This window comes from Armigeres subalbatus, chromosome 2, assembly GCF_024139115.2.
Source record: "Armigeres subalbatus isolate Guangzhou_Male chromosome 2, GZ_Asu_2, whole genome shotgun sequence".
NCBI classification, from domain to species: Eukaryota; Metazoa; Arthropoda; class Insecta; order Diptera; family Culicidae; genus Armigeres; species Armigeres subalbatus.
The window spans coordinates 453,529,095-453,544,116 of NC_085140.1; the positions used below are offsets into that span (position 1 = coordinate 453,529,095).

Here is a 15,022-nt window from a genome sequence, read left to right on the forward strand (position 1 = left end):
GATTCAATAATCGAGATGAATCGTGAGTAATCGATTAGTTACTAATCGATTAATCAGAATTTTACGACATCATAAGGATGTCGAAAATTAATTGATTATTTCGATTAATCGATTCATCGTTGTGATAATCGATTAATTTTGAATCGATTACTATACAATGATTAGTCGATTCAATAATCGACAAGAATCAAGAGTAATCGATTAGTAACTAATCGATTAATCGGGATTGTACGACATCTCTAGCGAAGACCAAACGTTGCATATAAATATATTTGTGTTTGGTTTCACGCCACTTCTGATTCTGCTTATTTCTCCTTTATTTCGGCCATTTTTGAGGATGGTGTCCTCCAAAAAGGTCTTTATGCATACAAAAGAAGGTTGATCCGACAATCCGATATGAACATTCTTTAAAGTGCAAAACTCAATCGTAAGTAGTAAATTTGATAGCGCGAGGGAGATGATGCAATTAATTTGAACGGGTGGAATCACTAACAGCAACCAAGCTACCACGCTAAACCCGATGCCGCCGAAACAATCCACTTTCGCAATTAACTCTTTCTTTCCATAAAATACTGGTCCTGAGAAGAACCAATTTTCTTTTCCCAATGCGTCTTTCCAATAACTAACTGCATCCAAACGCTTGACAGCACCTTGCGTTGAGATTGTCCGACCGCCTTCGTGCTGCTGTGTCCAATGTCTGCTGGATCGAATGTCAAACCGAATCCCGATCAAAACGGCTCGCGCGCGCCGAATAGCAGCTTTCTTGTATTTAATAAAATAAGCCCGTTAGCCCCGCCCCTTGGTGATCTAATATGGGTGTTAATAAAATGTGCACTCATAACGATTATTGAAGGGGCGGGGCTAATGGAATTACTTCTGTTCGGGAATGTAACGGGATCGATGGGTTAGGTGGACTGTAAATCCGGCAACGGAGTGAACCACACACTGGCTGTAGGGAACCAAATGAAATGTGCCACGCACTGTGGCTACCATGGGAGAATACCACGCACTGTGGCACTACGGAACGGATACTACTGAATCCCGATTGTCACCCTCAGTGACACCGCGGATGTTGGGAAACGGAACCAACTTGAAATAAACTCGATGCTACATTACAAACTACACTACAAAAATTCCACACATTTTTATTGGCAAAAATCCATTAATTTAATTCATGATTCTAATTAGTGCACACATAACCACTCTCCACGCGAAGTACAAATATAATCTATAATCAAATAAAATGTATGTGTGGTCTCTAATATGCAGTTATTGAATTTATGTGTGGGTACAAATTGCATATATTTGGGTCGCCAAATTGCAAAAATTTATGTGTGCGACAAATATATTCAATATAAAGAATTTTTTTGGTGTACTTTATTTGTATTCTATTTGGTTACACAACCGTTCTCTTCAGAGTCGAAATTAAAAACTAAAAAACTTTTGCCGCTTGTACGGCTCTTCTTCGCGCTCGCATCGGGAGCTTTTTGATCGTAGCAACCGAGGGGTCGTTGAGTGGTGACAGAACATACACCCCCCGTTGGAATGCAGATTTCAACACTTCTCTACAAGCTCTTGACCAGGACGGTTGTCCTCAATCGGCAAGATGGAAACCTTCGTGATGGGACGCCGGTACGTTGAGCCATTGCAGAACACATCAACCACGCGCACTAAACCGTCTTCGCCCGGGTGCACGGCAGTTATTCGTCCCAACTTCCAGCTAAGCGGTGGTTGGGTTTTTTCGTGAAGCAAGACAATCATTCCAACTTGTAGATTCGGTAATGTCTTCAAGTACTTCTTACGCGGCTGTAAGGTGTTTAGATAGTCGCGACTCCAAGCTTTCCAAAAATGATCTCTCATTACTTGCAGGTGCTGCCAGCGGTCCAGACGGCCAGCGTTGATGTTTTCCAAAGACGGCTCGGCTGGAGCAACAAGGGGACGACCAATTAAATAATGAGCTGGAGTGATCACCGTACAATCGGCCGGGTCGTTGGAAATGGCGAACAACGGCCGGGAATTTAAAACTGCTTCGATCTCGGCCAACACGGTGGCAAGTTCCTCGAACGTCAATTTGGAGTTCCCAACGATTCTCTTCAGGTGCACTTTTGCCGACTTAACGGCCGACTCCCAAAGTCCACCGAACTCTGGGGCGTCGGGCGGGATGAAGTGCCATTCTACCTCCCGTGATTGGCAGAAGCGATAAATTTCCTGGACAGTTTGCTAATTTTGGAACTGCGCGAAAAGTTCATTTATTTCGTGATGGGCGCCCTTAAAATTTGTAGCATTGTCGGAATAAAGACGTTGAACTAGACCTCGCCGGCTGACAAATCTCTTCAATGATGCCAGAAATGCGCTAGTGCTGAGGTCAGAGACAGCTTCTAAATGGATCGCTTTTGTGGCCATTCAAACATACACTGCTACGTAGGCCTTCACTAGTTTCGGTCGGTACGTACCTTGTTTGACCCAAATAGGGCCCGCGTAGTCAACACCCGTTGCGGCGAATGGCGGAGATGGATTTACCCGCGCCAGTGGCAGATTTCCCATGAGCTGCGTGGTGCCTATCGGATTGGTGCGAAAACACCGTACACAGCTACGTGTCACCTGTCGGACCGTTGAACGCGCGTTGAGCAACCAGTACTTTTGGCGGATGGCGCTGATGAGACCAGTCTGCCCAACATGGAGCAGTTCTCGGTGAAGGTTGCGGACGAACATTCTCACCACTGGATCCTTATCTGGCAGTATAATAGGGTGTTTGGCTTCAAACGGCAATGCTGACTTGTCTAAACGCCCACCGACACGGAGTAAGCCACCCGTGTACACAGGATGCAGGTTGGCAATCTTCTTACATGTTTCACCCGACGAGGCTAGTTTGATCTCCTCACTCAAATGCGATAGCTGGACTACCCGAAAGATGTCATCGGTTGCTCGACGTAATTCGCTGATGGTGGGATATTGTTTCTTCACTCGTTGGCACGGATCCACCGTACGGCAGTTGTCCAAAAACCGTCGAACGTACGCCATGACTCGCTGAATCTTGCGGAAATCACTAAATTTGTGGAAGAATTGAAACATTGAGTTATCCACTTTGGCTGCTACTGCTACAACGATCTTCATTTCTGGCAATGGGTCCGGCGGAGCACATTCTGGAATCTCCATATCGTATTCGGAACCCTCTAGAAATTCTGGACCATGGTGCGATTCTGACGATTCTGGCTAAGAGCTTCGGGTAACTGTCCTCTTGAGACGATGTCAGCGGGATTATTTTTTGACCGAACATATTTCCAATGGTAATCCGATGTGTTTCTACAGATCTCCCCTACACGGTTTCGCACGAAAATCTGAAGCTGATCCAAGGGTTTCTTCAGCCATCCAAGGACGATGGTGCTGTCGGACCACATAACTACTTCGTCAAACGTTATTTGCATTGCTGGAATCACTTTCTGTACTAGACGCATCAAAAGTAATGCTGCACATAATTCCTTCTTGGGAATCGTCAGGTCGTGGAGTGGCGCTACCTTCGACTTGCTGGCCAGAAGCACAAGTTTGGCGGATCCATTCGCGAACACGCTCCGGACATAACAACACGCACCGTACGCAACTGCAGAAGCATCTGCGAATCCGTGCAATTCAACGGCTACAGCGTCGTCACTTGTTACTCTTCTCGGAACCTTGATAAGCGCTAGCTGCGGAAGGGCGTTTTGAAATTCGTTCCATTTCTGTTGATACTCCTGCTCCACCGGATCATCCCATCCTTGTTTGGCTTTCCACAACTTCTGAATGAGGAGCTTTGCAGTTACGATCACTGGCGAAAAGAGACCGAGAGGGTCATACAGCTTTGCCACTTGCGAGTAGATTGCTCTCTTGGTAGCGCGATGAACGAACACTGATGCTGGGGCTGACGGGAAGGAAATTTGAAACGTATCAGCCTTTGGATCCCACACGAGGCCCAACAACTTGATCAGCTCGTTCGCTTCATACAACGGAATCGATTGTTGTTTTTCCTGGTCTTCTGGTGGGACGTGCTGCAGGAATTGCGCCGAGTTGGAACACCATTTCGTTAACGGGAAACCTCCTTGTGCCAGAGATGATTTCAGCTGCTCGTAGTATTCAAGGGCTTCATCAACTGAATCCGCGCCCGAAAGAACATCGTCCACATAGAAGTCCTCCTTAATTATCCGAGCCACTTCGGGAGGGATACTTGTGTCTTCTTGAGCAAGTTGGACGAGACATCGTGTGGCTTGGAACGCTGCTGACGCCGTACCGTACGTCACCGTATTTAATTCCAGAACTCGTAACGGCTGTGACGGGTCTTCTCTCCAAAAAATTCGTTGATAACATGTATCGTTCGGTGATACCAACACCTGCCGGTACATTTTGGATATATCGGCGGAGAATACAAATTTATACTTTCGAAAGCGAAGCGCTATGGTGAATAAATCGCTTTGGACGACTGGACCCACGTGAAGCACATCGTTCAACGACAATTGAGACGGGAATGCCCTTGCGCTGGCATCGAAGACGACTCGGCATTTGGTACTGGAACTTGTGGGCCGCAACACGGCGTGATGAGGCAGATAGTATTTTTGTATTTCCGGAGGATCGTCGGCTTCACTCACCTGGTGGCAGTGGTTCAGCGACTCGTACTCCCGAATGAATTCAACGTACTGCGCCTTCAGTTCGGGGTCTCGCTTGAATCGCTTTTCGAGGAGCAAAAAACGCTTCAGGGCAACTTCGCGACAATCGGACAGTTGATTCACGTTCTCCTTGAATGGAAGCTTAACCATAAACCTCCCGGATTGGTCGCGACGATGGGTCGACTGAAATTGTTCCTCGCAAAATTGCTCTTCAGCCGAGTGTTTCGAAACGATGGGAACCTCTTCAATCTGCCAAAACTGGTACATCATTTTTTCGATTTCATCGACTGTCGCCGTATTTGACACCGCTGATCTGACTGGAGCATCTCTGTCGGCTATCACACCAGCCACAATCCAACCGAGGTGGCTTTCACGTAACAGCGGCAGGTGAGGTGCAAGCTGTATCTGACCTGGTTTTAGCAGGTCGAAGAAATGTGCGGCTCCAATGAGCATATCTACGTGGGACGGCTTGTGGAAATTGACATCGGCTAAATGAATTCCACCAGGGAGCTCCCAATCACTCACGTCGATATTGGAAGTCGGCAGGATTCCTGTTACCTTCGGAGTTATGAGGCATTCCATATCAAGATGGAACGAATTATGACGGGAATGGAGTAGATAGAATAGAGCGGATTGCACTAATGCCGGTGATCTGCACGTTTGCCTGTCGCTTTGGGAGACCAAGTAAATTTGCCATCCTTTCGGAAACAAAATTGACTTGGGAACCGCTGTCGAGTAACACTCGACACGGCTGGAGCTGATTCTTCGAGTCAGTTAGGTTAACCACCGCAGTAAGCAAAAGAACAGTCTTCGTTGGCTGTGCATAGTTGCAGGAGCATGATGTCGAAATCGTTGTGGTTTCCTCTGACACTGATTGTGGAGATGGTGTTGACGGTACCGCATCTGTTTTTGGGATGGACGACACATTTGATTTCATTTCCTGTTTCGGACCTGCTTCTCTATCTCCGTGCAGCAACGTGTGGTGATGTTTTTGGCATCTTTTGCAGGTCTTCGATGATGTACACTCCTTTGACTGGTGCCCTTTCCTAAGGCAGTTGAAACAGACACCTGCAGCGCGGATGCGTTCGAGCCTCTCCGCTGCCGTTAGACTACCTAAGACGTCACATTGGAAGTTTCGATGCTGACCACTGCAGAAAACACATCGATCAGTGCTGCTCGTGTTGGTGGTTGGAGGTTTGGATGAATTCGTGCTATTACTGTAGTAGCACTTCTGAACTTGCTGGACTGACTTACTGGAGGTGGATAAGGGCTTCGGCTTGGTTGATTGTGATGGTGGCTGCATAGCTGCTTCGCAGTTCTCCAATATCTGGCACCTTGCCTTGAGAAATTTAACGGTCGGTTCGTATTTTGGCAACTCTCCCTTCTTTAGCGTTGATTCCCAAGATTTCCGGGTGGATTTATCCAGCGCGTTGGAAATGAGGAACACAACCATGTGCTCCGACACACCCAGTAGTTCCTGCTTCAGGAATCGAAGATTCTCCACATGACGCGATGCTTCATCGACCAAGGCACGGAGCTCCTTGGACGACTCTGATGTTATTCGCTTCAGGGAAAACAATCCTCTGATATGGGACTCCACGATGACCCTTTCGTTCTCGTACCGCTCGGTTAGTATTTGCCAGGCTTGATTGTAGTTTCCTTCGTTTATGGTCCGAGCATCCAGAATTCCGGCGGCCGACCCGATCAACGCTTTATCCAAGTGGTAAAGCTTCAAAGCATCGCTATCATCAGATTTAGCCATCAGGTCGCTGAATATGGCCTTGAACTTAGGCCATCCAGCATAACTACCGTCGAAAGTAGGGATCGGTGCTTTCAACGGTTGTTGGATTATCACTTGTCTTCCAGCGGGTACATCAGCAGCTTTAGCATCCAGGATATACTGTTCAACAACTTCTGAAACGAAATTGTACAGATCCTCAAAAGTAGCATATTCATCTTCCTGCTCTTCGAGGCCTTCATCCGGAATCAATGCCATTACCTGGCTGTGGAAAGCACTGAACTCCGCGTAAGCTGCTATTAGATTTCGGGACATTACGTTCAATTGCGCCAAACTCAATATCTTGCCTTCCGAAACCGTTTGGTTCATTTTAACTATTTTTTGGTGGACCTGCTTGCGTTGCCGGAACACTGCTTTCAGCTGCTTAACGGTTTCGTTATCCTTGGAGAGCTCCCACTGACTGAATCCGTGGAATGGATTACTCTCCGACGCCGTCGGACGGAATAAAGGTCTTGGCACTTGCACGGTATTTGTCGCTCTTGGAGTTTGATATTCCACCTGTCGGGCAGCCTTCTCCTGTCCTGCCGGCGGTGGGGGATTTTCGTTGCTCATTTTTTGTTTTGTTTTTTTTTTCTTTTTTAGCACTACGCGATAACACGACGCTTCGCGACACTAACGACGGACGAATGTTTTGCGTTTACGCCCACGCAGTCGCGCGACGAATCACTTACCGAACGATCGAAAAAGTTAATCTTTACACACACACGCGGACGATGTTTGTTTGTGTTCACTAGCGAGTCGCAAATTGCGACGGGATCTTTTTCTACGATAGAACACTCTTGTCGGACGGTATCGGCTGTACCGTGTACACTCGCGACGACTCTCGTCAGCATACACTTGCGACAGAGCTTTTAACCGACGACGAACTTGCCGAACGGGATCGAACAAGCTGGTTGTCACGCATACAGGAACGACACTCGTTTGTGTACACGCGAGGTGGAGCTTTTTCTCCGACGGAGACGGGATGCTTGTGAAATGCTTTTCACACACACACGCGCGGAAACTTGTTCACCGAACAAGATCGAACATGTTCACTTTCGAGGTTGCTCGAAATGCGCTTTTTTACGTTGGGAAGGCGGAACCCACTTTTTCTTGTAGCACCAAGCTGGACGGGATAACTTTCCGGGAAATGTCCGCTGCTATCCGGTTCGTTACGGACCAATTTATGTTCGGGAATGTAACGGGATCGATGGGTTAGGTGGACTGTAAATCCGGCAACGGAGTGAACCACACACTGGCTGTAGGGAACCAAACGAAATGTGCCACGCACTGTGGCTACCATGGGAGAATACCACGCACTGTGGCACTACGGAACGGATACTACTGAATCCCGATTGTCACCCTCAGTGACACCGCGGATGTTGGGAAACGGAACCAACTTGAAATAAACTCGATGCTACATTACAAACTACTTTATTTGTATTCTATTTGGTTACACAACCGTTCTCTTCAGAGTCGAAATTAAAACTAAAAACTTTTGCCGCTTGTACGGCTCTTCTTCGCGCTCGCATCGGGAGCTTTTTGATCGTAGCAACCGAGGGGTCGTTGAGTGGTGACAGAACAACTTCATTAGATATAAGAAAGCTGCTTTTTGACGCGCGCGAGCCATTTTGATCGAGATTCCGCAGCAGACAACGGACCTTTCGGAGAATGACAAATTCTAAGAATCTTATGAAATTTTCTCGCAAGATTCTGAATTTGGTTATGAGCTGTTGGTTATCTAAGATGCGTATTGTTGTGAAGAGTAACAACATAAATTTGACTCAAGACAAAGTTCCTAATATTACCAAACATTATCTCTTGGCATCTGTCTGTCCGAGCGACGTTCACCGATGGGTGTTTGCTGTAGATTGTTTCCACAGAGATATTTATACATTTTTGTACAATAGAAGGTTGATCCGACTATCCGAAATAAAGTTTTTTCAAAGTGCGAATCTCAATCGTAAATAGCAAATTTGATAGCGCGTCGGAGGAAGATGATGTAGTGAATTTGAATGGATGGAATCACTAACAGCAACCAAACTACCACGCCAAACCCGATGCCACCGAAACAGTCCATTTTTGCAATTAACTCTTTCTTTTCGTAAAATGTTGGTCCTGAGAAGAACCAATTTTCTTTTCCCAATGTTCCTTTCCAACTAACTGACACCATAATTTGTAATAAATTTTCAGCATCGGCACTGGCGGTGCGGGATCGCCACAGGGCTATTTTTATGGTCAACCTTTTCTTCATATGAAATTCTGGTTCGTTGAGGTTGAATGATCTGCAGCATTACATCGAGCACCACCACCAATGCGATGGATTTCCTTTGAAAATGTCATTAGCGCCTTCGTGATGCTGTGTCCGCTCCGCTGCGATCGCTTTGATGCGTCTGCTCTGCGTAAAATCTTGTTCAAACTGAGGATTAGATCCAAACCCGCAAGTGATTGATTTTTGATGTCTGTGCTAGTGATGCATGTACGTGATTGGTTGGTTGACCTATTTCTAAACTTTTTATCAATTTTCGACAATAAATAGTTAAAATTCAGTATTTTCATATAAATACAAAGAAGCGTTGACTCATCCTTGATCGAATGGTCCAAAAAAATTAAAAATCCATCGAGAAACGGCTTAGATATTAAAGTTCAAAGTCTATCATATTTTCGTGACGGTCCCCGATTTTCGCAATCTTAAAGTGTACCCCAATATAGAAAACACAGACGTAGTCCTACGTCAAAAAGCGCCAGCAGGAAGATCGAGACCGTGAAGAGACGGAGCAACTGTACCGCGCTAATAACACACGAAAGTTCTATGAGAAGTTGAACCGTTCACGTAAGGGCCACGTGCCCAGCCCGATATGTGTAAGGACATAAACGGGAACCTTCTTACAATCGAGCGTGAAGTGATCCAAAGGTGGCGGCAGCATTACGAAGAGCACCTGAATGACGATGTGGCAGACAACGGTAGCGGTTTGGAAATGAAACGCAGCGCAGCACATGCGACTTCCTGCTCCGAATCTCCAAAAAAAACCAGGAGGAGATCGGCCGGCTGAAAAACAACAAAGCCCCTAAGGTTGACCAACTAGCAGGAGAGCAGTTTAAACACGGTGCTGAGGCACTGGCTAGATCGCTGCCCTGAGTAATCACCAAGGTTTGGGAGGATGAGGTTCTGCCGCAGGAGTGGATGGAAGGTGTCGTGTGTCTTATCTACAAAAAGGGCGATAAGCTGGATTGTAGCAACTACCGCACAATCACATTGCTGAACGCCACCTACAAAGTACTCTCCTAAATTTTGTGCCGCCGACTAACACCAATTGCAAGAGAGTTCGTGGAGCAGTAACAGGCGGGATTTATGGGTGAACGCTCTACCACAGGCCAGGTGTTCGCCGTACGTCAGGTATTGCAGAAATGCCGCGAATACAACGTGCTCACACATCATCTATTTATCGACTTCAAAGCCGCATAGAATACAATCGATCGAGACCATCTGTAGCAGCTAATGCATAAAAACGGATTTCCGGATAAACTGATACGGTTGATCAAAGCGACGATGAATCGGGTAATGTAGTTCGAGTTTCAGGGGTATTCTCGAGTCCCTTTGAAACGCGCAGAGGGTTACAGCAAGGTGATGTTCTTTCGTGTCTGCTATTCAACATCGCTTTGGAAGGGGCAATACGAAGGGCAGCGATCGACACGAGTGGTACGATGTTCACAAAGTCCATCCAGTTATTTGGTTTCCCTTAATAGATATTATGGCACGTAAGTTTGAGAGGATGGAAGAAGCCTACCTCAGACAGAAAAGCGAAGCTAAACGGATTGGACTAGTCATCAACACGTCGAAGACGAAGTACATGATAGGAAGAGGCTCAAGAGAGGACAATGTAAGCCACCTACCACTAGTTTGTATTGGTGGTGACGAAATCGAGGTGGTTGAAGAATTCGTGTATTTGGGCAGCAGAGAAATTCGGAGACGCATCATGGCAGGAAATCGTACGTACTTTGGACTCCGCAAAACGATAGAATAGAGTTCGCCGCCATACCAAACTGACTATCTACAAAACGCTTATTAGACAGGTAGTTCTCTACGGACACGAGACCTGGACGATGCTCGTGGAGGACCAATGCATACTGGGAGTTTTCGAAAGGAAAGTGCTGCGTACCATTCATGGTGGGGTGCAGATGGCGGACGGTACATGGAGGAGGTGAATGAACCACGAGTTGCATGATCTGCTGGGAGAACCATCCATCGTTCACACCGCGAAAATCGGACTACTGCGGTGGGCCGGGCACGTAGCCAGAATGTCGGACAGTAGTCCGGTGAAAATGGTTCTCGACAGCAATCCGACGGGAACAAGAAGGCGAGGTGCACAGCGGCAAGGTGGATCGATCAGGTGGAGGACGATTTGCGGACCCTCCGCAGACTGTGCGGTTGGCGACGTGCACCGAGCTGAATGGAGAAGACTGCTATGTATTGCACAGGCCACTCCGGCCATAGTATGGTAATAATAATTTTAATCGCATAGATCGATTCAAACCAAATTTGTAAACACGTATTCTCTCCCAAAAATACTATTCTAGAGAGGCTTTGAGGGACTTTTAGAATGCGGGAGGTTATTGGGGCTGGGTTTTGTGTAGAAAATGACTTCTTTAGATAACATTTAAATTCCTTATTATTTTGTTCATCCGAGGTTCTTAGACATTGTAGAATACTCCGAAAACCGATTGTCAGAATTCATCAAAAATAGCAAATCCTCGACAATAACATTTTCCTGAAAATGAGATTTCCCCTTAGGGGCCGTACACATATTACGTAAGCACTTATGGGGGTAGGGGGGGTCGGTCAATATCTTACGCTCCATATAAATAAAAAATCACTTGTATGAAAAAAATCTTACATGGGGGGAGGGGGTGTCGAAAAACTCAGAAAAATTGCTTACGTAATAAGTGTACGACCCCTTAAACGAAACTGATATTTCCCAAACATGATACAAAAAAATTGCCTAGACCGGCACCGAGAATCGAACCCAGCCACCCTCAGCATGGTCTTGCTTTGTAGCCGCGTGTCTTACCGCACGGCAAAGGAGCCCAAGTAACATTTTAAGTTTTATAACGCTCTTGAAGACCATAATTTACTCTTTAAGGGTGTTATAAAACCAGTTTAAAACAAAAATGTTACTAGGGAGGGCCCTAAAACCGATACTGCATTGCTTATCAATAGTAATGAAGTAATTCGACATGCACTTAAACACTAAGGATACTGGTAACGCTGCAATAGAACTAATAACAGGTCGCAGTGGCACACCCGAACAGGAAAAAAAATGCTACCTGTTATTCCTTGTTATGCTGCTGTGTTTGGAATTCAGAACGAATTTTCATCTAAAAATGCTTAAATATTATGACAGACGTTCTTGGCAAGGGGTTTAATAAAAACACTCAAAATGGCGCCTTTTGTTTAAATTATAAAAGTTTAAGGATATTTCTCTGTTATTTAAAGACAAAAATTCTTCATTATTTATTATTTTGTTTTGCGTGAACGGAAGGTGTTGATTGGAATAAGGGCACAGCACGGTACTTCGATCATATGGATTGTGCAGATGTGCATTTCCGGCTAATTTTTTTTTCGTTTTTTTTTTGAGGTTTTGAAAACCTGTTTTATATTCTACGTCACATTTTACATTGATCCTATATTTATTAAGGTACGTTGGGGCAATCAAAGGCCAGGCATGTTTTCTAAGTTATATATGGCCGGGTTTCTGCTAAATCGCACCAAGCACCAATGAAAAAAAAACACCCATATTTTCGTTCATGCTTTCGTGTAGCACAGCGGTTCTCAACCTGAGGTACATGTACCCCTGGGGGTACCTTTGCTGGTCTCTGATGCTACTTGAGACAAAAATGCGTAATGGCGGATGTTGTATTATAATTATATATATTTTCTGTTAAATTTTTCGAGCTCGTGGCGAGTTTAGAGCTACTCTCGGCTGGCAGTGGGCGAGTGATTGCATCATCAATTCCATCTCATCCTCGATAGACCGTGAGGACGTGGCCAGCGCCGTTATTGTTCATATAGCACTATACTAGAGCTCTCGAACTGTGCACATTAAGGTTGGAGAGCAAATCCCATGCTTCCATCCATTGATTCTCTGTGCAATTGCCATTGTTCTGGTCAATCACGGAGTAGCAACTACGAAATGCACGTTCAAAGCTCAAGCACATAAACCGATGCCTCGTTTTTCATCTTATCAAAACTTGAATTTTTAAGCTCATATTCTTCTCGTCAATTGCAGGTACCGTTCTGCCGCTTCCGGAACAAAAGAATCGATTTGATGAAAAAACACACTTATGCAGGCACCCATCACAATGCTGATGGAGAAATCATACAAAGAAATAACAATTACACTGCAACTAACCGCCTCTATTGCTGTATCAGAACTTGTGGATACAGCAGCACTGATAACGAATTGCTAATTGAACATTTCAAGCAGAAGCATAAGGCGAAACGCGATTATTACTCCAAATATTACGACGGTCGCGAGTTCAAATGTCTGGTGTGTACGAGAGGATTCAACTACAGGAGAACACTGATAGATCACAAATATAGAATCAGATATTTTCGTTGCAAGGTGTGTGACAAGACAGATCCAATCAGTGAACGCGCAGCTCATGCCAATTGCCGAAACGAAAACCCTCCAGCTGAAGCCACTGAAACCTCCCGAATTAAACGTAAAACGAAGAAATATAAAATCACCAAGCTCGTTTGTCACATTTGTGGAAAACTGGTGAAGCACCTGGAAAGCCACATGATTATTCACGAAAACAAACGCAACTTTGAGTGCGACATATGCCACAAACGATTCAACAAGTTCGATATTGCCATGAAACATCAACGGGTTCACGATGGACAGCGGATGTACGTCTGTCGTCAAGGTTGTGGGAAGAGTTACAAAGCCGATGGCGATCGGGTTCGTCACGAAAAACTTGTTCATTTCGGAATCAAACCTTTTGCATGTGAGTACTGCCCTTCAGCTTTCGTACGAGAACGCGACCGTCGGCTGCACACGCGGAAACATACAGGACAGAAGCTGTATCCTTGTTCACAATGCGGTACCGGATTCGATAAAAAGGCAGAATATATTCAACATGAGACGGAATGCAGTCGGAATACAGGTGTGAACGATAGTTAGGATAGCCAGTGAATTTTCGAATCTTTTCACCGTTATCTACTATTTCGTGCTTGAATTTGTTCGTTGCCGTTAATTTTAGTGATTTAGTTGCATATTAATCAAGAAGTGTTGAAAAGAAAAAGACAAAAGAGTCGATCAATTAACATGAAAACAGAATAATTTCCATGTATAAGAATCAGTTATCAATATAATAAAGACAAACCATTTTTCTAAAATGCTCGCGTTCTTGTAAATGTACATTTGATTGTACATTTTACGAATGAAATTTTAACATTAGGCTTATCATAAGTTTGATGATTTTGAAAAATGGTTCTATTGAATAATGTAAGATGTTCTGATAAAAACCATAAGTTTATCTTTCGTTTACACATTATTTGATGTTCGTTGTAGCTCAATGTGACTTGATTCGCGGCGGGTGCAAATAAAAGATATTTTAGTTACAAGATAAAGATTGTCGCTTCGGTTCCCTTTGTACTGTCAAGAGACCATCAGTTCAATTTTTGTATTTGCCCGACTTGTGCTGACTCTTTCCCTCAAGGGGACTCTTGAACGGTCGCTGGCTCGAATGCTAACGGACGCGAAAATTCTTCCCCAGTACTTTGCTTCACCTTTTCCCTACTAAACGCCTTAAGCTCGCTCAACCCACGAAAGATCAAAACGGACGGTCTCGAACATTTTCTTGAGAATACAACCGAAAACGAAATGGCTAAACGGTAAACGCAATAGGGGTGGAGTTTCCCAGCACCGTGAAACGTAGCAAAACTGAAACTTTAAGCCAAAATTCTCAAAAGGGTACAATTGGTATTTATTTCGCTCATTCGGTTTGGACTTTAATTTAGTTCAATACGGAATACGAAATGAGCTAACTTATCATGGCCATGTAAGAAGGGAATGCTCACGTACCTGCGCAGGTTTTCTCTGATGCGGCGTCTCGATGGTTGATGATTGTTTTCCGCCGGGAAGATGGCGGCGTTTGTCCTCCACAAACTGGAATCCGATGGCGGCGAGATGGCGTAGCCGCGAGTGCTGCTGTTTGGCGGCAGCTATGGAGGTTTGAGCTCGTGCAACAATGGCCGTATCTATAATTACTGAGGGGAAGCGGCGGCTGGACGGAAGGCCTTCGATTTTGAGCCGAAAGCGTCCGGCTGACCATTCCCTCTAATTGGAAGCCCACGTTTTCCTACACCCGGCTTCGCGTACCTTTCCTCTATGACCGTGCGAGGCTAAAAATGGAACTCTCAACTGTTGGTTCTAGTCCGGTCCTGCGCACGATAGTTTACGACGTGCGGGGACCGCGCTCTGGTAAGATATCGATCCACGGGGAAAAATGGCGTGTATGGATCAAGCCGACGGTTGGTTGACTATCGTCGGGCACTTTCGCTGTTCTAACGAGCGACTTCGCTCCCCTCCGTTCAGCTACCAAAAAG

The 15,022-nt window shown here is 45.4% G+C and overlaps 1 protein-coding gene across 2 annotated transcripts in view; it reads left to right on the forward strand.

Annotated features, from left to right (window-relative positions):
- LOC134213780 (zinc finger protein 271-like) overlaps window positions 1–13,810 on the forward strand; it is a 33,872-nt gene extending 20,062 nt beyond the window's left edge. Inside the window, exon 3 of one of the 2 annotated variants that reach the window (XM_062693105.1) lies at window positions 12,699–13,810. In XM_062693105.1, the coding sequence (XP_062549089.1) occupies window positions 12,699–13,595 (897 nt within the window). In that variant the 3' untranslated portion in view covers window positions 13,596–13,810. The remainder of the gene's footprint in view (window positions 1–12,698) is intronic. The other variant, XM_062693104.1, reaches the window with a different exon arrangement.
- The last annotated feature ends 1,212 nt before the right edge of the window (window positions 13,811–15,022 follow it).